We start from the raw sequence: 25,558 nt of genomic DNA, 5'->3' as shown, positions 1-25,558 counted from the left end.
ATTCTTTGTCAGCGAGGAATTGTTTTAGAATTATTCTAAAGATAACGTCGCTTTATAATTTCCTGCTCTTTGCTCTTAGACTGGCTTTTATTTGGGGTATGATCGCTCGCGTTGTAAAGCACTGTGTAATCTTAAAGGTGCCATATAAATACACTTTAATAATAATAATAATAATAATAATAATAATAATAATAATGGAAGCACACAGAGATATGACATTTTGGGGGCATTGGCTTGGGGAGCAAAGTGGAAACCAGTTTGGAAATCCAAGAAAGGAGGGATATAATGAACCGAAGGCAGCAGTTTATTTAGCAATGCTGCGCCAGTCCAGATGCCAGCATTCAATCTGAGCAAATGTGCATTGAAGGGAAACATGCACTTTAACATTAGAGCAGTTTTGGAAACTATCCCTAGCATCAGCGCACAACAACATATAGCAAATCCAAGGAGAATGAGACAATGTTGTGCGGTAAGGCATATAGAAAGGCATTGCTATCTTAACTTTTGCTTCCCTTCTTTGTAAAATAGGGCTCCAAGTGTTACAAATGAGGAGATATACACACACATATACATATATACATACATATATATGTATGTATAGTGTGTGTATGTATGTATATATATATGTGTGTGTGTGTGTGTGTATATATATATATATATAGAGAGAGAGAGAGAGAGAGAGAGAGATAAAGATAGATAGATAGATAGATAGATAGATAGATAGATAGATAGATAGATAGTGTGTGTGTGTATATATACACACATATACATATACATCTTTCAAGAATGTACTCTCACCCTCAGATTCCTCCTCTTTGCCCTGAGAACTGGGCAATAAAGTCCAGGTTCTTAGGTCCGAAACTGCAGAAATAATCCAGTTTGAGACCGATTTATCTGCCCCGGCTCAATGCTAGGAAATCCTGGTAGCTGTAGTTTTGGGAGACATTGAGCCTTTTCGGTCAGAGAGCCCTGGTGCCACAGTAAACTGCAATTCCCAGGATTCCCTAGCACTGAGCCAGGGCAGATAAAGCGGTCTCAAACTGGATTATTTCTGGAGTGTGTTTTGGACCTTAGACTCAGGACTAGGACCTGAAATCTGGCAACCCAATGAAGGGTGATGCATGTCAGCGATGGGCAATTGTAGTGGAACTGGGGTCCAGTTTGGACCCTGGGACCCCTGAAGGTCACACAGACTACCAAAAGTCTCCAAAACCCCTTCCTCTGGCTTTATCCTACTCCTGTTTCTTCAAAACGGAGGCTTCCAGGAGGAGCACATCGTGACTTCTTATGCACCTGTAGCCAGAAAGATGATAGTCCTAAGACATAGTGGGCTGGAAAGTGGTTCCCGATGTCTGGACTGTTCCCATTTCTAATCCAGAGTTAAGCCAAAGAAACCCTTTTCCACTCGAAAGGGCACATTGGTTGCATCGTAATGCGGTTTATAGCCCACCTGCTGCACAATGAATGGAAACCCAGCAAAATCGATGCCCTGGCTGGTTGGCAAACGCAAATAATTGAGCGCAACAAATGCTAATTTCCAGTTAAAGATGTTTTTATCCAACAGCCTAGACTTTCTGTTCTTGTTTGTCCTGGAACAACCTGAGGAAGTGGAGTTTGTCCATATTGTCCAATGTGTTGCCACCGGCTCTGTTTCGGCTCTTAATTATATAGCAACACAACTGCCTTGTTTTTTCCTGCGGCTGATAATGGAGTTCGAAGTCTTTTATAGACTCTTTTCCAATGCTGCCCTGTCAAATTTGCATCCATATTTATGAGTTGCTCCATTACTGCAGAGAGTTTAATCAAATGCTAAAAGGACTTTATTCTAATATTGGCCAGAAGGATGCATGAACATGGGAAAGGTATAGATCCATGCCAAGGAACATTGCGGCGTCCAACGTGCGGCTCAGCGGGCGGATATCATTATATCAATCATTTTGATGGAGCCCCGCGTGGCACAATTTTTCTTTCTCCTTTTCGCTTTCGTAAAAGAAAATTCTTTGGTTTCTTTCAGAATGCACAGATCCTTTGCTTTTTCACTTTGGATTTTCTTTTGCAATGCCTTTCTGAAAGAGGTTTTTCTCTCTCTTTTAAACAGACCTGAGAATATCTAGCCCTGAGATAAATTGGGAGAATGGTCTTTGGAGACGATAAAGAAAAAACATACATAGGTAAATTCGACAGATGGATACCCCACGAGGGATAGAGATGTACATTAGGTGCAATATTTGAACATCCAATGAATGTAAAGAGGTGTACATATTTATTTTATATGTATGTAACCAATGAAATGTGATTTGTAGTAGTATAAAAAGCTTGGTTCAGCTTTGGAATCGGGAGTCCCAGAAATTTGGATGCATTTCCTTCTGGGGACAAGCTGCAACTAAATAAACTATGTTTTCCTTTCCAGCCGGCTCCAGGTTTCCCTAGTAAATCTGGTTATAATTTTGGTTTTTAAATTAACCTGTTACATACCTTTCCATGGTACACCATTGGAGCGACCCTAGGATATTGCTACGGCAGTGGAATCCTGGGATTTGTAGTTTGATTAGGAATGAGGATCCTAAATACCCCTCTCTAGACTGGGATTAAGGCAGTTAAAGTGGGATGATAGCACTATAATTGTGTTGCATGAAAGAGACCTCATGTCCTGAGGGCAATACACACACACACACGCACACACACACACACACAACCAAGGACTAGTCCAGCGTCCAGTCCAAAGGCCACAGCAATACCAGTCGGTCAGTCATAGCAAAGGGCATAAAGCAAGTCTAGGGGTCAGATAACCAGAGTCATGAATCAAACAACAAGGAACAACAAAGCTGCAAAACTGGTTGTCGGCTGCAAAGAATGTCTGCAGCTGGAGCTCTTCTAAAAGGCCTCTGCTTCTCTCAGCTGAAACCTATTCGCTCTCCTCTTGGCTTCTAGCCTGGAGGAGCGCCTCAAAGGACTATCCTTTTGCTGAATGCTGACATCGTACAACTATTTGCAAAGGAACTACAAAGGGTGTACCCACCCAGGTGCCTTGTCTCCTCGTACTGGCAAATCCACAATGGTTGTTTGGGATATTCAAGGGTCACACTGAAGGCACTAGAAAACAGTGATGCATCAACCAAAAATGCACATGCAGCTGCATGGCTAGAACCCTGTTTGTTGCTCCCAACTACAGTAGAGCCATGCAACCAATGGTCCCCCTCTAATCTAGAGTGATTTGTGAAGGTAGACCTATGGTGAATTATGACCATTGTGGAATCTGCTTGCACAGTCAGGAATTAAATATGTCTGTTGCACAGTGGCCAAAAATAAAGTGAAAATGCAAGCGTAAAGGAAGTTGCAGAGGTACATGTTACCAACAGGATTCTAGGTTTTATGGCTTCCTGATCCATACTATTCATAGTTGTGGTTAGAGGGTAGAATTGGAGGCAGTTCCAGTGTGGACATGCAAAAGGACAGTATAGTGCAAACCGCTGTGTAACCACATGAGTATAGCTTTACACCATGCAGGCCATTGTCTTGAAGCCTCCACAGGGATGGCTTTGCACAGTCGCAACACTTTCAGTCATTGGCTAGAAATACTTCTTGTCTGACTTTCCTAAGAGGAAATCTCATAGAGTCGTGTTGAAATGTTTCTCGCATTTGTTGTTATTGCAAAACTTATCCTTCTAGGATGTTTCCCTCCGGTCTTAGAGATTTCTCCGCCTCAAATCTCAGGCGTTTTCGTAGCCATCAGCTTAAAGCTTTCGTCCAGGATGGAGCGCCGGTTGCGCCGCAGCCTCTTTTGCCTCTCGCGGTAGAGGATCACCCCCAGAAGGACGCTGGCAATGAGGAGCAGGACGATCCCAGTGACGGCAAGGAGAATAATGGTTGCTTTTGCTTGCCCAGGTGCCAGTTTCGAGCCAAACAATGAGATGTTATGGGAGTCTTGGTCGTCTTCAGGAGGTCTCTCTAGGAAGCAAAGAAGAGGAAGGAACACATTGGAGGGAATGGAAGCAAGGATGCATGGAATGCAAAACTCAAGGAGCATCTCAACAATAAACCAATGCTCTGCTCTCCTTTTGGTGTAAGAGCTACCTAGAAAGTGTAGGGGAATCTTCCCCATACCTTAGTATTCAAGGGCCATTGTTATGTATGTATTTATTTGGTTTCTATCCTGCCTTTCTCCCTGAAGGGACCCAAGACGGCTCACAAATAAAATCTAAAAACATAATGCAATGAAACAGTTAAAATAATAATCTAAAAACAGTGTAAAAATTACAGACACTAAAACCATGGTATCCATCCTATATAACAAATTTTAGGCCAAGAAGAGACCTTTTTTTAACTGCGAGAAGTGAGCAGAAGTCACATGTCCTGTTTTTAAAAAGGCCTTTCATGGGTCTAGACTGGTCCAGACCACCCCAAATGTGTTGAAAATGCCCACGAAGGAATAAAAGCCATACCTGCCGCAGAGCTAATGTCCAAAGGCATGACTTCTGAAAGGAAATAAATGGCAGAATTAACATCAAGCTTTCCAGAAGCACCCAAATCGGCCCAAGGAGGTCTATGTGTGTAGACAGGACCAAGCAGGTGCAGATGTGTGTTTAGAAGCCCTTTTGCACCAGCGTCACATCCAGACCCCAAACCAGAAAAGGCATCAAATGTTTTAGGGAACAGGCTGCTAGTTTTCAAGGCTCTTCCCATATGAACCAGAGAAAGGCTGCTGAGTAGACTTCAAGAAGTCCATTGAGTAACACATTTACTACCCCTTTCCCCTTCCAAGAAACAAATGCACCCTGAGCTCTGAGGGACAAGTCTTGACTGCTGTTGCTCCTGGGAAAAAAAGAACTTTAGATGGTCCTATCCTATTATCCTCCTATTTGTAGCAAAGACAGGCTGCCGAATCTGCAGACATATTTCTCAAAAGGGAACAGCAAACGTGGTGTTACTCAATGGGTTTCTCAGTCGTGCTAAAAATGGAGGACGTTTTGGAACTCTTAAAATGTAGGATGCATCCTGGAAAAGGAGGATGCCTGGTCACACTGTTCCAACAGGAAGATAGAGCCTCCTTTGGGCATCCTAACAGGAGAAGGGTACTCCAATAGCCAGATGGAGACTTTCTCCATCCAACCAAGGGACTGGAGAGGACCTCCCTGGTCACTATTTCCATAGGACAATGCCACCTTCCCTGTGGCCAACCTGGCAAGCAAACACAGCTTCTCTCTCCTCATTGCAACAGGCGCATGAAGTCTTCCCTCTGGCCAGCCATTCCAACAGATGCATGGAGCCTTCCTCCACTCCCAACAGGCAAGGACATCCAATCATGCCTTACCTGGCCTGGGCAAGACAGTGAAAAGTGTCTCCATGCCGGCATGGATGTGGTCAGCCACGTGGCAATGGAGCAGCCATGTGCCCGGATTCCCCGCCAGCATCTCCACCATTTCGAAAGTCCCAGGGAAGAGGTCCACCACGTCTGCTCTGTAGCCTTTGCCGCTCTGTCATATGGAGAGGAGGAGGAAGAGGAACGGAAGGAGAATGAGTTTTGAAACAATGGTGCGTGCCTCCAAACCCCATTTTAAGCACCCTTGAGCCCCTATGTCCTTGCAATAGATCTGCTCTGAGTTTCAGAATGAAGTTCAGAGGATTTATCCAAGGGCTGAAACCTATTTTGAGGACAGAGTTGAGCACCTTGTGTAGCTCCTTCAAACTGAAGTCACCAGTTGTTCATTGAATAAGTGGAGAGTCTCACCCGGTAAATGAAGGTCTCAGCATGGAAATGCACTGTGTGCACGTCAATCTCCTGACCCATTCCCAGTAGGTACCAGTTCACCCAGTCACCTTCATGCATCGTCAGCCCAGGCAAGTTTGCGTAGAGCATCCCATTGATGGCTAAAGAAGAAAAGGGAGATGGATGGGTAGAAAAAGGGTCAAGCACTTGCTCTGCTCCAGACACTTTTGCTTTTGACTTGAAGCTGACGGTAGAGTCAAAGTATAAGGTACGTTTGACATTTGTTTAAAAGACATCTGTTTATCATAGCATGTGGTTTTCCTCATCAATGCATCTTGCATTTAGAGTGCTTTGTTTTCTGACTGGTCACTGGAAAGTGATAATCATTCTTCTTCGTTTCACAACCCACTGCTACTGACTTTTGAAATGTGGACTATCAAAGATTGTAATTTTATCTAGGAATCAGCGTTGTTGCGTAACGCAACATGTTCTAAGGAGTGTCATTTTCTCCAGTTCTGCTATTCCGATCCCATGAATGTCTGTTTCGTTCAGATATTTTGCCAGTTTGCTTGGAACAGTAGTAGTAGTAGCAGCAGCAGCAGCAGTAACAATCATAATCATAATCGTCATAAATCATCTTGGCTTCACAGTCTACCAGGTATTAATGACTGGAGTTTTGAATCACCGGTGGTTTGGAATTGAGGAATTAGTGAAACATCATTGGGTGAAGGTGTTGATGATGATGATTGTTCCCTCATCATCATCATCATCATCATCATCATCATTGATGTCCTACCTTTTCCCCCAGCTCCAGGAGTCAAAGCAGAAACAGGTTTAAGTTGCAAGCCTGATTGCTGAAGCACTTACCTCTGAGGAAATCCCATTGTGGGAAGCAAAATGGGTCAGGTTAATGATGCACACTCCTTTCATCATCTACTCAGACCCTGCGGTTTGGTGTAAATGGGCTGATTTGCAGGGCGGCTCTTCCTTTTTCAGTCCAGGTACCTGACCTGAACAATTCTCTTCTGCATTTCTCTCGCTAAGATTTTTCACTTTCTTCTAGCCGCAGCCAAGAGGCAAATTCAAGTATTCTCAGAGCTTAGCACAGGCTCCTCTTAGGAACTAATAAGATCTGAATTGCCACCCGGCAGGTTTCCGTTTCATACTTAGCAGCAATTAGAGCAGAGCCTTTTGTGCAAAAGCAACGCATGAGCCGAAGGCAATTTAGGGCGATAGGACAGAGGAGCTTTTCTGCCACCCAAAAGTCTACCCAGGTGAAGAGAAAAGCAAGGATCCAGAACGTGGCAGATATTGAGATCATTGCAAAGGGTAGAAATAGGATGTGAGAAGTAATGTTACCTGTCTATATGGGGTAAGAAAGGCATAGATCCAATATGGTGCAATGGTCTGAGTTTTGGACTAAGGGTGCATCTACACAGCATAAATAATATAGTTTGATACCACTTTAAGTGCTGTAGCGTCATCCTATGGAATCCTGGGATTTGTAGTTTACCAGGTCTTTATCCTTGCCGAATGGCACTGGTGCCTCACCAAACTACAAACCCCAGGATCCCATAGAATGGAGCCACAGCACCTAAAGCGGTGTTAAACTGAGTTATCTCTACAGTGCAGATGCACCCAAGGACTCAGAAAGACCAGAGTTCAAATCCCTGTTCAGTTCTAAGCAATTCTAGGCCGTTCTTCTTTCCCCCGCTATTTTCACCTTAAAAAAGAAACCTACCCTTTATCCAAATGTTCATTATAACAAGTTCATTGTTATGCAGTACCATACATTACTCTGCTGAAGGTATGGGCAAAAAATCCTAAGCAACTGTTTGCAAACAGCAGGGAGCAGCACTAGCAGAAGACGCAAAGTGCGCAAGCCAGTTACCGTGCATCTTGTTGCTTTCCACGAATTCCTCATCATTTCCAAGGGAACGGTTCCACTTCTCCTGGCTGTAATTTTTCACGTTTTCCTCCAGGTACCAGGACTGGTTTTCATCAAAAACCAAGAAGAGGAGGGCAAACTCTTTGCTTACTCCTTTCCTTCTGCCATCCAAACCCAGGGATCCTTTGCGGCAGACCTTTAAGGGCCCAACAAGGCCGCTGAAGATATCCTGATGGGGAAAGGACAGAGAACGGCAATTTCTCCAACGCTAGCATTCTCAGGTTTGCAAAACAGCAATAAGAGACAGCCCCAAATACATGGCATGCAAGGTTGACAATAAGGAGCAATTAACAAGTCTGTGTTCTGCCTATATGTATATGTATTGAGCCAGCCAAGTAATTTCTTTGCAAAAACTACTCTGTTCTGTCTATATACCAAATGAGAGCTAGCCAATTATTTCTCTGCAAAACTAATGCATTGTCCACATTCATAAATTACAGGGCGCACAAATATTCCTGTCTTTATGAAGGGCCCACACCCCAAAATACAGGATTTGGGGCTTCTTGTTCGGTTTATATAACAGAAAAGGCTTTCCAACCCTCAAATAGGAGACATCCCTTATAATAAGGGACCCCTGCCAGCCCTATAAGAGGCACACTTTCTGGATCTCAAATAAGGGACATCCCTTATAATAAGGGACATCTGCCAGCCCTATACTGTAAGGGACAATCTGGTCTGCAAATAAGGGACATCTATAATAATAAGGGATACTTGTCAGCCCTAGTCAAAATATGTGTGATTTTCTGCCACCGAATCCACACACTGAGACTTGTTGGACACACAATTGGGGAGTATTATCAGGCAGTATTTGCTTGCTCCCTCCAAGTAGTGGAAAACTACTTACCTTTACGGGATCCACTCTGGAGTAGTAGATCCAAGAGATGCAGGTGGAATCGTTTGGCCCTGGACCAGATCTTTCAGGGACGTCCCATTGATAGGTCACAATTTCACCTGGGAAAGTAAAGGGGAATGAGACAGAGAGAGAATGAGATCCATGGGTATTTTGTTTTTTCTGTTATACATCTGATCTAAGGGTGGCTCAGATAAATTAATATATCTGCATGTGATGTCCTTCTCATGGCCTTTTGCTTTAAAAAGAAGGAGGCAATCATAACACAACTGCAACTGTGATGTTGTGGTTGAGACTTTATCTGAAATTTAAAGGAGTTGTCTAATGTGTAGAGAGTACTACACATAAGTAATGGACTAGGATCCCAGGAGACCAGGGTTCGAATGCCTGTGCAGGCATGGAAATCCCCTGAGCAATTTTGGGCAAATTGCATTCACTCAGCTTCAGAGGAAGGCAATGGCATACCAGCCTAAATGCATGATATGCAGGGATGGGTCTCAAATTTTGGGCAGGTTCACAGTGGAGGAGGTGGTCTTTTGTGCACATAAAGTTGTGGATATGGCACCAGGCATACTACTTAATGTTGAGGAGAGTGGTGAATTGCACATGATTTCACACAGCTCATGTGCTTCTGCAGTTGGTTCCTTGGTTCAGCCATGCAACACTGCCATTCACAAGGGTTGCACACAGCAACAAATGCCTAACTTTTGCACATGGAGATTTTGATGCTAATCCATCCTTATGGAAATTCTTGGCCAATGAGTCCAGAAGACAAGGCAATGCACAGAGACAGACTCACCCGGCTTTGCGGCTCCTGAGCCTCCGTTGTTCTTTTCCATGATGCCATGGGCATGAATGGAGTATGGGCGAGTTGCGTTGTTCCGAAACACGATGTTGAGCACGTCTCCCACTTCTGCCCAAATGAAAGGACCTGAGTAGGTGAGAAGGAGGGATTTGAGGCACCAAAAATGATAGCAACCACACAATGGCCAGGAATGCACTATTATATGGACACAGTGAAAGAAATATAATGGCTAGAATCTTTTTGGTGATGCACACAAGTAAATGTTCAGGCAGGACTGCAGCCAAGCATCCAAGACTGTGGCTACTCAGAAGTAAATATATTCCCTGGTCTTTGGTGGCATCTATACTATAGAAATAATGCTGTTTGGACACCACTTTCGGTGTTGCAACTACATCCTATGACATCCTGGGATTTGTAGCTTTCAAAAGTCTTTACCTATCTCTATCCAAAAAGACTGGCACCTCAGAAAAAAACTTCAAATCCCAGGATATTGTAGGATGGTTAAAGTTTTTAAAAATGGCAAGCGTACGGATTCACCTCTTCAAGCCTAATTTGAAGAAAATCTGCACCCAATGTCCATTTCTCACCCAAAATCCCTAGATGTTCCTCTCCATGGTTCCTCTCCTTTGGGGTCTTGAACGTCCCATCGGTGTATTCTCTAAAGATGGCTTTCTTGTACCTGGAGCCCAGCAGTCCGTTCTCGTGGCTCAGAAACACCTCGCCATACCTGTGGGTTTTCAAAGTGAGCTTTTGCATTATAGATGCTCCATCGGCATTAATAAAACAACACACAATCTCAGCAGATGAAGCAGGTCCTCGGGCAAAGCTTCTCCCAGGGGACCCTGACTTCCATGGATGTGAACGAAGCCGAGATGAAAGAGGAGAGTGGTTCCCATGTCAATATGGAGCTGCAAACCAGCCCCGGCTTTTAGTCCGAAAAGAACGCTCCAAGATGCCGAACTGCAGAAATAATGTAATCCGGTATTGCTTCAACTGCCATGGTTCAATGCTATGGGGATTTGTGAGATATTTGGCCTCCACTGCCAGAGCGCTCTGGTGCACCATCAACCTACAAATCCCAGAATGCCATAGCATTAAGGCATGGAGACCTAAGTGGTGCCAAACTGCATTAATTCGGCAGGTTCAGCAGCATTGATAGGCTGAAATCTGGGAGAAGGACCTTAGATGAACAGGAACAGAATAGCAGTCAGATCAGAGCTGGTCAGACTATAAAAAGGTACGGTTCTGAAGTCTATGCTTATTAATAGAGACAGTGTGGCACAGTGGTTTGGGTGTCCGAGTACAACTCTGAAGGCCAGGGTTCGAATCCCCACTCAGCCATATAAACCCTTGGACAGGTCATACTCTCTCAGCCTCAGAGGAAAGCAAAGGCAATCCCCTTCTGAACAAATATGGCAAAGAAACCCCCATGATAGGGTTACCTTAGGATGACCATAAGCTGGAAATGACCTGAAGGCAGACAACAAGAACAACACTTATTGGCTCTTGTTGAATGACTTGGAAGATGCTTTCGGGCACAAGTGGGAATAATGTAGCCCATGAGCCACATGTGGCCCCAAGACCATTTTTGTAGCTGCTTGGTGATGGAGGCTTTTCCTTTAGAGGAAATTGGCTGTGTTTTACGTTTGTATTCTTGCATTGCAGGGATTGGATGACCCTTGAGACCCCTTCCAGCTCTATGACTCTATGATTGTACCTTTCTCCTGCAGAACGGTTGTGTCTTTCCAGTTCCCAGCTGCGATCTGGAGCGTAGTCCCACTCTACCTCTTGCGCCATGATGTAGAAGGTCCTGACTCTCTCGTACCGTGGGTCAAGGAAGGGCAACCCCTTCCCACATTGCTGGACGGAGTAGCGTCCCTTCATCCCGGACTGGTAGTGGTTGCTAGTCTGGCAGTACAGCTCAAATGTCCCTGGAAGGGAGCATGGACAAAGTCACCAAACGTAGCAACCAACACTTGGGTTCACTGAAGTGGCACCAGTAAAGGTGACATGCCAAGGGTTGCCAGAGAGAAAACTGGAAAGGCCAGTCGAACCCTCCAACCATTGCACCTTACTGGTTTTATAGAAGTACCGTATTTTCCAGTGTATAAGACAACCGGGCGTATAAGACGAACCCCAACTTTTTAAATAAAAATATAGTTTATGATATACTCACCGTATAAGGCTACCCCTCCTCCTCAGAAGCCGGCAGCCAGCCGTGCATGCATGCACCGGCTTCAAGGAGCCTCCGAAGGCCCCTTACAAGCCGGCAAGGGGCTGCAGGCTTTCCAGGCCTCCAGGGGCCTGAGAAGCTGGCAGCTCCAGAGCGCGCGCGCCGGCTTCCCAGGCTTCTGGAGGCCTGAGAAGCTGGCAGCCGAGTGCGCACGCGCCGGACCCCAGGCTCAATCCGGCGTATAAGACAGCCCCCGACTTTTGACTCAATTTTCAAGGGTCAAAATGTCATCTTATACGCCAGAAAATACGGTAATTTTAGCAATAGTTGCATGTTTCCCGGTTGCACGACAAGCAACATCTCCTGAAACTCTCCCTTCCGCTCAATCATTAAAGTTCCAGGAGCCCTCTCCAGTTTTCAAGCTGGTAGCCCTAGACATGCACAATATTTCAAGCAAACTATTGCACATATTTTTCAGTGTGGAAGCCAGCCTTTTCATAACTCTTCCATTTGCATGAGAGGTTTTCTTTCTAGAAGAAACAGTGGCCTAAATCCAACCCTTAAACCAAACTAACCTATGGAATCAATGGAAATTTCACAAGTCAACACATTTGCAAGTCCCATTGATCCAATGGGTTTACGCCAGTCGACACCAACTATAACATCTCAATCCTAATTAATAAATAATTCTAGCTACAAATTGAAAAGGGGAAAGTGGAGGGAGGAGAGAGAAACTGGGACATTTTAGAAGCAACAGAAAAGTGGGAAGACAAAAGATTAATCGGGATTTCTCTTGCAATTGGAGGGTATGCAAGGAACGATGAGAGTTGCAATCTCAGATACCTGGAGACCACCATCCAGGACAAATTGCTAATGAAACCATGCATTTACCTTCCTTGTCTGGCTGCATGAAGGCTGTGGCAAAAGTGTGGGGGAAGATATTGGTGGCGTCTCTCCTCTGTCCGTTCATCAGGACCGTATTCCCCTGGAATGCCACTCCATGGACATCCGCTTCACTGCCAAGACCCAAGAGATGCCAGGAAACAGTTTCTCCTTTGCAGACCTCCAGGAGAGGCAAGTTGCTGTACATGAACCCATTGATGGCTTTGGTGCAAAAGAGGGAAAGGGACAGAAAACAAAGTCAGATGAGAGTGACCCATCAGTCCAAGGATACTAAATCTGCACTGAAGTAAAAATGAAGTTTGACGTTGCTTTAAGGTCCATGGCTCAATGCTTCTCAGACTGAGAAGGGAAAGAGGAATACACAAGAAGAGCAGCAATTTTGTGCAATGACTGCACCCATTGGGCACTCTTTGGAAAGTTGCTTTTCCAAAATAACTGGTTGGCTGTACTTGTTGGGAAAATAATCCTTTGCAGTTGCCCATTAAAATGGCCAGATGTCTTGTGTTGCTATGCTGCTCATTACTTTACATTAGTTTTTGCAGGAGCTAGGTGTTGGTAAGAGAACAGTATCACACTTGCATATTTGCTGCCCAAATATCTCTTGCAATGCAAAACAAAAAAGCATCAATATTATTCAAACCCATCTTTACTATTTTAGTTGCCACTCTAAATATGCAAGTTACTCAACCTTTCCTAAATGTGTTTTCTTATCCCTGAATCTTCAAGAGTGGGGATGTTGGACTTACCATGCATCCTGTTGGACTCTATGAAGACTTCATCTTCAAAGGCCTTGTCTTGCTTTGGGAAATGCTTCAAGTATTTCAGATTGGCATCCCGATACCAGCTGAGGTTTTCGTCAAAGACGCCGAACAAGACATAAAACTCTTTATCGACACCTTTCTAGGAAAACAATGACACACAAAAGATTAGGGTTTGCAAAGATTTAGATTCTCATGCACCAATAATGCTCTTGTTCCATTTTGGGGATTGCTTCATCACAAAGCAAGATGAGTATTATTACTAGAAATGAAGATGAATAAACCGAGACTGTCGTAGTTTAGTCATATCATGACTCAATGCGACTCACTGGGAAAGTCAATAACGCTTGATAAAATGGAAGACAGTAGGAAAATAGGGAGACCTCACTAAGGATGGATTGACTTCATGAAAGAATCGATAACCATGAGATTGCAAGACCTGAGCTGATGGAGGTCTCATTCATAGGGTTGCCATAAACTGAAGCTGACCTGATAGCAAACAATAACAACATCCACCTTGCTATACTCTTAGTTGTTGTTGTTGTTGTTGTGTGCCTTCAAGTACTTCCAATTTATGGTGACCCCAAGATAATCCTATTGTGGGGTCTTCTTGGCAGAATTTGTTCAGAGAGGGCTTGATCTTGATCTTCCCTTTGAAGCTGTGAGAGTGGGACTTGCCCAAAATCACCCAGTGGGTTTTCATGGCTGAGCTGGCATTTGGACCTTGGTCTCCCAGTTTCCCAGTACAACCCGAACCAGTACATCCTGCTGGGTCTCTATCAGGAGCCTATCCCTGCTTCTTAGCAGTACAGAAGAATAGACTGGGTTTCAGTTGGTTGCCTAGGAAATTTCAGGGAAAGGTACAGAATGTACTCAGAAACAGCAGCCGGAATAGAGAAAAGGCATCAAGAAGAGCCTGGATGGACCATAAATAAAACAAATGTAATAACTCCTAAAGGCCTAAGTCAAAGGTGGGTCACACAGGTTTTAACTTGCATTTGACTGTCTGGGATTTAACCCTAGCTTGGTATCACTTCTTTACACAGGGACACAAACACAGAGGCCAGAATCCTAAGGGTTTGACCCAAGTGATGCAGGCCATTGAATCAGCTGTTGAATGGAGGGTCAACACATGGGTCGATCCCATTGATTCAGTGGATTTACTCTAATTGGGACTAAGGGAGAGAATCCAGGCCTTATGTATGACTTATAAGCAAACAAATAGCCCTTCTGAGAGGTCTGTCCAGGATCCCAAGGGAAGGCAATTACTCACTTGCATTATGAAAGGAGGCCAAATTAATAGCGATCTGGCTGCCAATGAGGATGAGCCATCAATGCACTCTAAAAATACATTTCTGGGCTTCCGGAAGGTGTTTTATCTTTTAATGTAACTTGTATGCTATGTTGGGATTTTTTTTAAAGGGCAGCTCAGTCTTATCTTCTTCAGCAATATGGCTGTGTAATAAGGACTGATTGATTTATATATATATAGTACGACATGCCATTCTCTCCCACCAAGTACACTTCAATGGCATGTGCTACAAGGCACCATCTGAAGAGGTGTTTGATGTGATTCCTTCCAGTCCCATGGGCTTCAAGTGGGACTCATACAAAGCAGACGCACAGCTTTTAAAGCCTCGACTGCATTGAGTCTTCCTGCAAAACAACTCCTCTGGGGCACTTCAGTCCACTTCCTTCCCAGCACTCCTCCTTCCTCTTTCATAATCCACTCTCAAACACTGCTTCACATCTTTCATGTATAACTCTAGTACATTGGAACTAGGGGTTTGAGTCTTTGACTGAGACGCCATGAGACCAGGATTCAAACCCAAGCTCAGCCATGGAAACCTTGGCCGAGTCACACTCTCTCAGCCTCAGAGGAAGGCAATAGCAAAACATATGATGTGATGCCATCACTGCAAGTCCTTCTATTCAATGCAAACCACAGTCAGACGGGAGAGTCTGGAAATACAACCCTGCATTTTTCTGGTTTGCTCCTGCCATGTGGCAACCCTTAATGCAATTTGACCAGCATCCTATTAGTGACTATGGAAATGTAAGTCCAATGTACAACTGCATATGTCTCCTTTTTGGTGGGGGTTATGCAGAGTATTCTCTTCCTTCCTCTGCAATGACCAACCTCCCCAACGTCTCACTGTTTCATTGCGATAGTCACTCTTTTATGGCCATTCAGTGGCTAACAGAGAGCAAAGGTGGGAATAGGAAGCGGGTCTAGCTATGTTCCAGAGCCAGATGCAAAACACTGTATGTACTCATGTATAAGTCTAAAAGTTTTAGTCCAAAAATTGACCCCCCCCCCCCAAAAAAAAAAAACCTGAGTCGACTTATCCATCTTATCCATCTTATGGGTCATCTCTGGCCCATCAACAAAACAAGAGACCTTACCTGCTGGTTTCTTTCGTCAAGAGTCCCAGGTCTACAGACAAGCAAGGGCCCCACCAACCCAGAATTGGTGTCTCTGGTGGGATCTGCCGCAGAAGAGTACATCCACGTCAAGCAAGGAGGGTCTGTGGCCGTGGGACCCACATGTTGTGGGACCGTCCATTGGTAGGTGAAGTTCCCCAGAGGCCTCACAACAGATCCTCTCCAGGATGAACCTTTGAAACGAAAGAGGGATGATATGGATGGTGCACTTGGCCCTTTCAGCAGTCATACAAGAGACCCTATAAAGCAGGGGTTGGGAATGGGTACGGCTGGTGGCCTCTTGCATGAAAAATCTTTAGGGAACAGGGCTGTTGCCCAGGGGGCTATGCTTTTCTTGCCCCTGGAAAATGAGCACTTGGTGGACCAAGAGATGGACAGAAACCTGGGAGACCTGGGTTCGGATCTAAGCACCAATTGCACTTGCAGTCTGTCTTTGCTGTTTTGTTGCCAACTTTATGTGTGTTGTTGCTTAGGCGACACTTAAACACTGCCTCATATTCATTGCATGCAGGATAAAGTTTCTTTTTATTCTTTGTTTTTAAGGGTATTTTATTAGGGTGTTGTATTGGGAGGGGGGGAATCAATGAGTGCGTGCATGTGTCTGTGCGCATGTAAGACCATACCATCGTGATACAGGGTTCCTTCCCACTCCTTTCCATAAAAGACACCGTGGGGCTGGATGCTGAAAGGCCAGGAGGCTTTGTTTGCAAAGGCCACCTGGATGGTATCTCCCACTTCTGCTCTGATCACTGGTCCTAAAAGGAAAGAGAAAAGGGGTGGGAAAAGGAAGGAAGGAAGGAACCTTTAATTTGGGCTTTTAATTTTGCCACATTACCAAGGATCCCAAGATGTTTCTCTTCTTCCTTTCGCATCTTCTCCACCCGAAAACTTCCATCCGTATATTCAATATACTTGGCTTTCCAGTACGTGCCTCCGATCCGACTGGAGCTCTGCTTGAAGTACAGCTCTGAAAAGCTAAACAGATGCAAAAACACAGGATTACAGGAGAGGCTTTTGCCACAAGCAACATCACTTGGTTTTTCCCCAATTTCCAGGGTTGTTTTGTTTGAAAATTTAAAACAGTCTGTGTAAATCCTTTTGCAAAGGGCCACTGTATTTTTCATCCTGAGCTACATAAGAGATCTTGCAAAGTCAGAGGAGAGAGAAGAAGGAGGACTTGTGTTTTGGGGAAAACATATCCAGGGATAGCTGTGTTGGCCTTACAGCAAAGTACAATAATACCCCAAATCCACACAAAGCCTACTTGGCTGTGTCGTTTGGAGGCTTGTGTATGTGTGTTTTGTTTGTTTTTGGCTGTGAGTGCAAAGGGGCAGGACTGCTGCTGAATCACTCACTTGGGCTGCATCTGTACTGCAGAATTTAATGCAGTTTGACGTCACTTTAACTGCCATGGCTCCATGTTATGGGATTCCTCTAGGTTTTGTAGTTGTAGGAGAGATTTAGCCTTAGTTTTTTGTGGGTTTTTCAGGCTGTGTGGCTGTCTTGTGGAAGAGTTTATTCCTGGTGTTTTGCCAGCATCTGTGTCTGCCATCTTCCGAGAATGCTGGCATGGAAGTGAGTGGGGTATATATACCATCTATCTATCTATCTATCTATCTATCTATCTATCTATCTATCCATCCATCCATCCAGTTATCCTTCCGTTTGTGTGGACTTCAGATCCACGTCCCTCCCTTACTCGCAAGGGGCAAATGGGCTTAAAATGGGATGTGCGCCTGTGGTGCGCACCTGCTGAGTTGCGCCACCATTCAAGCCAATAAAGCTTGAATATTGGCAGATTTCCCTTTGTGTGGGAGGGTCCGGAAAAGATCCCCCATGAAAACGTAGGGGTGACTGTATATATTTAGATTTAGCCTTCTCTGTCAGAGAGGTCTGGGGCCACAACAAACTACAAATCCCAGGATTCCATGGGATGGAGCCATGGCAATTAAAGCAGTGTCAAGCCGCATTAATTCTGCAGTGTAGATGCAGCCCTGATTGGGGGCAGAGCTGGCGTCAAAAACAGAGATCCCACCTAAACATTAGGACGAACCTTTGGACAGTGGAACTGACCGCTTTGGACTCTCTTTCCTTGTAGGTCTTTGAATAGAGTTTGGATGGGCATCTTTCAGGGTGCTTGAACTGTGCATTCCTGCATGGCAGAATGGAGTTGGACCGGATAGTCCTTGGCATCCCTTTAAAACTCTAAGATCCTATGATCCTATTATTCTAAACCATTTTGTTTTGAGCAAAATGGAGTGAAATGATGCTTCTGGCATTTTGGTATTCAACAGAAATATTCTATAGTCTTCTGTACAGCTATGTAGTTGGTAAAGTGGAAGGAAGGAGGAACGGAGGAAGACTGCACAGAAGGTGGATGGGCTCCATCAAGGGATCCACAGCTGCTGCCTTGAGTCTGAAGCATGAAACAGAAGCTATAATGATGCTGCTGAAAAACCAAACCCCCAAAGCAAAAGCTGCCCAGTTTGCCCTTTGCTTCTTTTACCCCAATCAAGGCAAGGCTGCTTAATCTGAGCGCCAACCTTGACTGAAAAGCCCTGATCATGCCAGCTGAGCTGATGCAGAGGATGCCAAAGCACAGCTGTTCAGCAATTGCAGAGAAATTCTGCCGAACGGTTTGGAAACAGGAGAAGAGGAGGAGGAAGAAGAAGAGAGGAGCAATCCAAATCCAGAGCCCTCTCCGCTCCATTCCCTGCAGCTGCAAAGCCCCCAAACTTCAGGGAATCACTGAGCTCCCAGAAGCAAAGTTGGTCCTCTGCTTCTATGTATTTATGTTCCTTTCTCACTCTTTATTCCAGGAGTTCATAAAAGATTCATCCACCAGGCCTTTCAATGATGGATGAGTTTATTTTCTGTATGTGCTTTCAAAGCGTGTGGAAAGACCTCCCTGCTGCCCTGAGGATTGTCGAAAACAGAGATTTTTATTGCCGCGTTGATCTTCCCTTTCTGCTAAAATTGCCCACAATGGCTTATTATAACAAATAAACCTCCATTTCCTCCTCGTTGCTTTTAGTGCTTCCGCAGCGAACAAGCCAAGAAAGGAAGCTGTGCGAAGCCTTTACTTGAACATCAGGTGGATGAGGCCAATTTCAAGACGCTCTTACTTCTCACCCCCTTCCACTATAAATATAGAGATATTAGGAGAAACATGCAGGTTTGCGCAGGCTGGTTGCACATCAATCTCTCTCCATATGGGTTCTCTTTTGCTGTCATCCATTTAAATACTTTGTCTCCCCATTGATCCAAGTGCAGACCCATGGAGCCTTCCTCTCCTTTTGCTTCTCCATCTGGGGCCAGGAGCCATCTCCAGTTTTCACTATGGCAACTCTAGTTGAGCAGCTTGGATAACTCCTGTAAAGTTTGGACTCAAACACAAAGCTGGGAGTTCACCACCTTCGTGGCATGGAAGCAACTATCTCCTACTGGCTGGCACCTATTACGACAGGTTTCCCTTGCATTCGCAGTGAAGGAACACAGAATGACTCTATATATTTATGTACTGTATAAGTCCAAAAGATTTAGTCAAAAAACCAACCCAAAAAAACTGGGTCGACTTACCCATGGGTCAGTGTATGTACTGTACCTTAACTCTTGTCAAAATATAATGCGCCCACGCTGTATGCAGGCTGGCCATATGCAGTCTTGAGGTCACGCAGGCGGCAAGCCTTAGTAAGGTGAATGGGGCACATGCCCGCAATGCATGGCACAGTGTATGACGCGGGGGCTTGAGCACATGCGCAATGTGCCTTATGCGGAATGGATCACACACTGTAGAAACTATCCCCTTCTCTGTGTAGTAAACGGCGAGAGTCCTTTATATACCTTATTACATGTCCTTAAGTTTTACCCTCAACTTATTCACGGATCATATCAAAATCCATAACTTGCCCTCGACTTATACATGAGGTTGACTTATAGTGGAGTATATATGGTATGCGCAACATTATGCACAGCGGTTTTGCTGGAGAGGTTTGATAAAGCAGGATCTCTGCAGCGCTTCCTCCATCTTGTGGCTGAAAGGAGACATTCAACTCAGGAGCATCTTCTCGGTTCAATATCAAAACCAAGGAGGGGCTGGCTAGAGACCTCTGGTCATTTTAAAACAGGGACAGGAAGAATATTTGCAAATGTGCCAAAAAGTGATTCAAAAACATATTTCTCAAGGGTCAAGAAAGCCTGACAAGAAGAATCCTGGGATGACGACAGTCTTGCAGTTCTGCTCTTATTCTGTGCAAAATTCATACATTTTGCACAGAAAGCAGCATTTTTTTTCTAAGCAGAAAATAATATGCAAAAATGTTGTTTCCTGTGTGGATCTTTTTTTGCTCTCATATTAAGAAGAAAATTGCTAAAATTACTTGATGTTTCCCTCAAGAAAAATATTATCAAGGAACTAAATACCTGTTTTAAGGTAGTTGACAGCAATGCAACCTGAGCTTGGAAGCAATGCATTACAAGTCGCAAGGGATTTAGGATTCTCTATTAGAAAACTAATTTACAGTACAATGCAGCAGTAGAGCTTTATAGCACCATCAAACTACACATCCCTCATTGCTCTCTCATCAGACTACACACCCCACAATTCTTGGGACAAGGTCATGACCACGAAAGTGATATGAAACTGATGCAACTGCACATCAAGCATCTTCAAAGTGGCTGGCGTTTGCTCCAAGAATCGTCTACATTAATGCCCAATATCACGAAGTTTCTCCAAACTTCACATTATGAATTTGAAGTTTTCTGGCAAATTGGCATTTTGCAAAATCCAGATTTCAGCTCCTGGAGTAAAGATGCATTGATGAGCCTCTTTTATGACTAGGAATGCATTCCCAATTGAAGCATATAAGCTTTGCAAATGGTCCGTAAGGACAGGAGTCCCTTTACCTGTTTGGTTCTTGTAGGCTCTTCCCGGTGCTTTGGTCTAATCCTGAAGGTCCATAGTCCCACTGCACCTCCTTGACCGCAATGTAATATTTCCGAAGCTTTCCCTTCAAGGCAGGCTCTGGCTTTAGATAGGAGCAGTTCTTGACTTCATACAGAGCTTCCATCCCCGCTGCAAAAGGCACAGAAAGGACAGTCATAAAGCTGGCGGACACTGGCCCCACACAGATAGGCCAAAATAAAGCTGCTTTGGGTCACTTTGGAGGTATGCTGTTTTAATGATGCATGCGTCCTAAAAATCTGGAAGTCACATCAAAGCCATGATTTTTATTGCACTGTTTTAATCATTTTGTATAATTGTATTATTGTATTGTTGTGTTTCTGCTGTGCACCGCCCTGATTTTAAGAAGGGCGGTATATAAATAAAATTTTTATTTATTTATTATTTATGATCCAGTCCTGCAGTATTTAGGCGGACAGGGCTGTGCAAAAATACACTCTTTGCACAAAATTTTGTGTGCAAACCCTCAGGATTTCCTTTTCTTTGCAAGAAAGTGGTCACTGGGGCAAGAAGGGCTCCGTTTTGGATCGGACCTTACCTTGCAAGTGATCGTGGACCGCGCAGCTCAGCAGCCATTTCCCAGTGTTATAAGGGGTCATTTCAGCGGCCACAAATGTGGCTGGGAAGAGGCTGACTACGTCGGTCCTGTGGCCGCGAACCACAAGGGTCTGTCCATGGAAGAAGGCAGTGTGGACATCCATCTCGCTGCCCATCCCAAAGAGGTGCCAAGACACATGGTCCCCGGCGCACATGCTCATCTCGGGTAGGTTCCCAAACAGGTAACCGTTAATCGCTGCAGAAACAAGGATCAAACTGGCAGTCAAAGGCAAGTTCAGGATCCATCCAGTATTGATTTAGTGCTTCGAGTTTGATGCTAAAGGTTTCCACTCCGCTGGCTTTCTGCAGGACCTTGAACATCAATGTTGCTGGTGCTGCTGTTGTTGTTGTTTCTGACTTATGGCAACAATTAGATGAACCTGTCGTGGGGTTTTCATGGGCAGATTTATTCAGAGGAGGATTGTTGTCACATTATAAATCATATTAATTATCTATTCTTAATTAACTTATCTATATCTCATTCATATTAAACCATTTAATATTAACTAAACCAATATTTTTAAAACATACATACACAAACAAATTTATTATTGTTATCTTCATTTCTATTTCTATCTTTTCCCCAATATATACTATTCCTAATTTAATTTATCACTAATTAACTTATCACTAATTAACTTATCTCTATTAACCCATGCACACCCCATTACCAGAGACTAATAGCTTCATGTTATTCTCTCCTCCAAAACTGTCACTCTTCCTGACCCGTCCCAAATTTAACGCACCTAGTAGTTTTTAATCAATTAAAAGTGGTAATTAAGTTCAACCTTTAATTTCTCAGACGCAAAGGCCCAGCCATCAAAGCAAGGAAGGAAGTAAAGGAAATGGGGATGCCCACCATGCATCCTATTGCTTTCTTTGAACCCCTCGTCTTCCTCATCCACTGAGTCTGGCTCTTGGCAGAAGGAGCGGATGTTTTCTTGCAAATGCCAGCTTTCGTTCTCATCGACTACGCTGAACATCAGGAAGAAATCGAGGTCGGTATCGTGGCGCCTTTGGGAGCGGCTTTTCAGGGTCCCTGGACCAGGAGAGGAGAGAAGCAAACAGAGACGCTCCGTCAAGAAGAAGGGAATCCTACTGACTTCCCATTGGTTCAAAGGCCTCTTCTAATGTCCCAAGACCCTTAAAATCCCATCCTAGCCAAGTCGAAGGCTTCCGCGGCCGGCAACCATAGTTTTAAACCCTGTTTACTTTCAGGGTTTCTCCTTTCCTATTGAGTCCTCCATCAAAGAAGAGGAGCAAAAGGATCCAACCAAAGATAGGGCTGAGATGCTCAGGCTAAGCAGCAAGCAGTCAGGCTCTAATTAGAGCCAGCTGATATCAGGCTATTTAAGTTGGCTTAAGGAGTTGCTGGGAGCAACTTGTCTGGTTCTTGGCCAGCATTCCTGTTACCAGACTCCTCAATTTCTACTTCAGACTTCTTTAACCTTTGGGCCATGTTGACATTGATCCCCATTGCCGCCCTTGACTTGGACTGCTGCCCTTTCTCTCTAGTCCTTCTTCCTATGGTTTCCTCCTCTGCTTTATTCCTTTCTCCCATCGTCCTCAGGGAACTGGGCTATTTGCTGTGACTCCCTCTTTCCTTGACAGAGGAAATCCTTTGCAATTAAAAAAACTCTTTTTGTTTGGTGGGGGGATTCCACAGGGTCCATGGGGACGACGCCATAAGCTCCCACACTAGTGATGCCACAGATTTGTGCCAGTTTCCCATCCTGCCCCTTGCCAGCCCTGCTGCAGAGGTAAGTGTTGTGGTTTCATAGTGTACCTTTTGTGATGCAAACTGAAAACTGGCTATAAATCCATGTTTCCAACGGAGGCCTTATTCTATTAAAGATTTGATTTGATTTATATCCTCTTGCTCCAAGTGGCTTACCTTCTCTGCAGATCAGCAACGGCCCAATTAAGCCGGTGGCGATATCTCTCGGCGCATTGATGTGGGAATGATAGATCCATGTCAGACAGGCCGGATCGTCAGCCGTTGGGCCATGATCCTCAGGAACAGTCCAGATATAAGTGTAGTTCCCTCCCGGTGCGACGGCATCGTCCTCCTTCAGATCCTGTGAGGATACATCAGGATACAGGGACCCTGGAATAACCAAGAGGTTGTAGCATCCATTTGTTTGTCAGCTCAGACAACAACTCAAGCATGCATTTTGATTTACACTGTGCGCTTTTTACATGACAGTTGTGTGCACATCACTGCAAGCTATTTTTTGACATTTTTGTGCTTTATTAATATTCTAAGCGTGGTTTTGCTGCACGGAAACAAAAACAGGGTCAGCTGCAAAAAGGAAAGTCAAACCAGGCAAAGCATTCACCACATTTGTTTTAAAAGAAGTGCTCTGCCATAACGGGAAAGGCATCTGTGGTTCTCCTCACTTACGTACCTTGCATTTAGCGTGTTTTGCTTTGTGATTGGAGAATTGGAAGGTAAACATGGGCTTAATTTGCCAGCCTGAGTGCTGAGGCATGCATCTCTGATGGAATCCCATTATGGAATAATCATAGGAAATATGCTTGCTCCATAATGCCTAGAAAACGCATCCAGAAAAGATAGTTCCTAGAGAGCCTCAGCCTCTTGGCCATTTTAAGCATCTTCTTGGTCGCTTGTAAACTTGGGCTGGATAAACTTTATTTGGGCTTGAGCCATGCAAGCTGTTAAATCATGCAAAAGTGTATATGAGACACACAGAGAGGAAAATGTGGTCACCTTCCGAATCCTTCTTGTAGAAGACGCCATGAGGATGGATGGTGAACGGCCGGCGGCCAAAGTTTTTCAGGTGCACCAGGATGGTGTCCCCCACTTCGGCCCGAACGATGGGCCCAAGGAACCCCAGCCAGGCCGGTTTGGGCACTTCGGAGGCGTAGGCGGCGTCCGAGTATTGCTTATAGACAGACTTGGTGTAGACGCTGCCAATCCTGTCCTTGGAGGGCTGGAGGAACAGGGAGGCTGCCCTGAGAAATAAGGATAGCAGAGCATTAAAAAAACGATGGTGCAAATGTGCTGGTCCTTATTGTCTGGGATACAGGATTCAGAGAAGCGCATCTGCAGCACACAGGACCCAAACAGGTATATGCATATGCTGCCCTAAAACTCTTAAAAACTAATATTATTATCAGCTTGCACATGCATCTTTAATTCTCTTAAATAGCAATCGGTGGTCCATCTGTGGCAACAAAAAGCCCCACCTCATATGACGAAAACACCAGTGGAAAAGACCAGGTTTCGCTCCATCAGAGAACTATGCATCCTTAGCCTAGAACTGGCCCCCTTTTTATCAAAGGGAGAGTCCTAAGTCCAAGTGAACAGAACACCTCTCTTTAGTACTAGTTGCACTTTACTACTGGTTTTTTATTACTACTTGCAGGTGAGAGGTGAGCCCATGCGCCGTCATTGAAATGCCACACATGGGGGATTTCTGAACTTGGGGTGGGGTTTTAGGGCCAATTTTGGGGAATACGTTTCTTGAGTTTTGGGCAAAAGGAAAAAGCAGCTTGAAGCTGCCTTTTCCAAAGCAGCGTTGAAACCGTACCAACTACACCGCCAGCTCCCAAGATGGCTGGCATGCGCATGTCAATAGGGAGGCCTTCAGCAATGCTATGGGAGGTCAAAGGTCAGTGAATGGTCACCTGTAGCGTAGTTTCCCAGGTGGAACCACTACATTGGACCTTATAGGGAGGACTGGGCCCATTATCTGTTTGGATTGATACCAACTTTTCATTTCCTGGCATGCAACGTTGTGGTGGCCAGTGTGGCCAGAGTGATGCTGAGCGGTGGGAAGAGAGGAATGAAACTCACTGGTCATTTGCGATGCTTTGTCCGGTGACCGCGTTCTTCCCGAGAGGAGCGTAATCCCACTCCACTTCGCGGATCCCCAAATAGTAGACCCTTTCGGCGCCATTGGCCAGGAGGACCAGCCCAGCAAAGTGGACAAAGAGGGTGGCAGCGGTCAGTTTTTGCATCTCGGCTGATGGAAGGTCTGTCCAAGGATCGCGATCTTCAGTAAGGAAACCAAAAACCTATCATGAGCCATAAGAAGATGGAAGCAATTGCCTTACATTGACCAAGCCTTTGCTCCATTCAGGCTAATAGGGTCATCCCTGTTGCAACTAGAAAACGTTATGCAAAGAAAGTAACTCTTCTCTCACTTGTTGCATTGTTTTTGGGATGTAACTTCGTTGTACCTTTATTGACCCTCACTGTTCTAGTTAATTTATCCCAAATGGCAATATAGATAGATAGATAGACAGACTGGCAGATAGATATAATTGGACTTGTTCTTTCTACACTCTGTCTATAATGAATTATATATATATATATATATATATATATATATAGCTCTATGATTTATCGTCAGGATCCTCCAGTGTCTGGAAGAGTTTATCCC

At 44.6% G+C, this 25,558-nt stretch overlaps 1 protein-coding gene across 1 annotated transcript; it reads right to left on the bottom strand.

The window, feature by feature from the left end:
* Window positions 1–3,085: 3,085 nt before the first annotated feature.
* HEPH (hephaestin) lies at window positions 3,086–25,133 on the bottom strand. Its single transcript, XM_089537140.1, has 20 exons — window positions 24,970–25,133; window positions 23,881–24,125; window positions 23,044–23,256; window positions 22,009–22,188; window positions 21,091–21,345; window positions 20,495–20,663; window positions 16,425–16,564; window positions 16,213–16,344; window positions 15,551–15,762; window positions 13,133–13,286; window positions 12,375–12,587; window positions 11,028–11,241; window positions 9,898–10,037; window positions 9,305–9,436; window positions 8,500–8,606; window positions 7,599–7,824; window positions 5,729–5,868; window positions 5,312–5,474; window positions 4,443–4,475; window positions 3,086–3,948 (listed from the first exon to the last, which is right to left on the bottom strand). Exons 1-20 carry the CDS (start codon window positions 25,131–25,133, stop codon window positions 3,704–3,706), a joined length of 3,477 nt encoding a protein of 1,158 aa, XP_089393266.1. The 3' UTR covers window positions 3,086–3,703.
* Between the last annotated feature and the right edge of the window lie 425 nt (window positions 25,134–25,558).

This window comes from Sceloporus occidentalis, unplaced genomic scaffold, assembly GCF_023333645.1.
Source record: "Sceloporus occidentalis isolate IW3139 unplaced genomic scaffold, rSceOcc1.0.p SCAF_8, whole genome shotgun sequence".
Lineage (NCBI taxonomy): Eukaryota > Metazoa > Chordata > Lepidosauria > Squamata > Phrynosomatidae > Sceloporus > Sceloporus occidentalis.
The sequence above is the reverse complement of the archived record's forward strand: the minus strand, read 5'-3'. Positions and strand labels throughout refer to the sequence as shown.

What these genes read in the sequence shown, in the direction of transcription:
- HEPH (XM_089537140.1), bottom strand. Translation starts at nt 25,133, where the DNA reads ATGCAAAAACTGACCGCTGCCACCCTCTTTGTCCACTTTGCTGGGCTG. An exon ending in CAAAGCATCGCAAATGACCA is followed by an intron (nt 24,126 to 24,969) that starts GTGAGTTTCATT and finishes CTTATTTCTCAG; the next exon opens with GGCAGCCTCCCTGTTCCTCC. An exon ending in CTGAGACCTTCATTTACCGG is followed by an intron (nt 5,475 to 5,728) that starts GTGAGACTCTCC and finishes TCCATATGACAG; the next exon opens with AGCGGCAAAGGCTACAGAGC.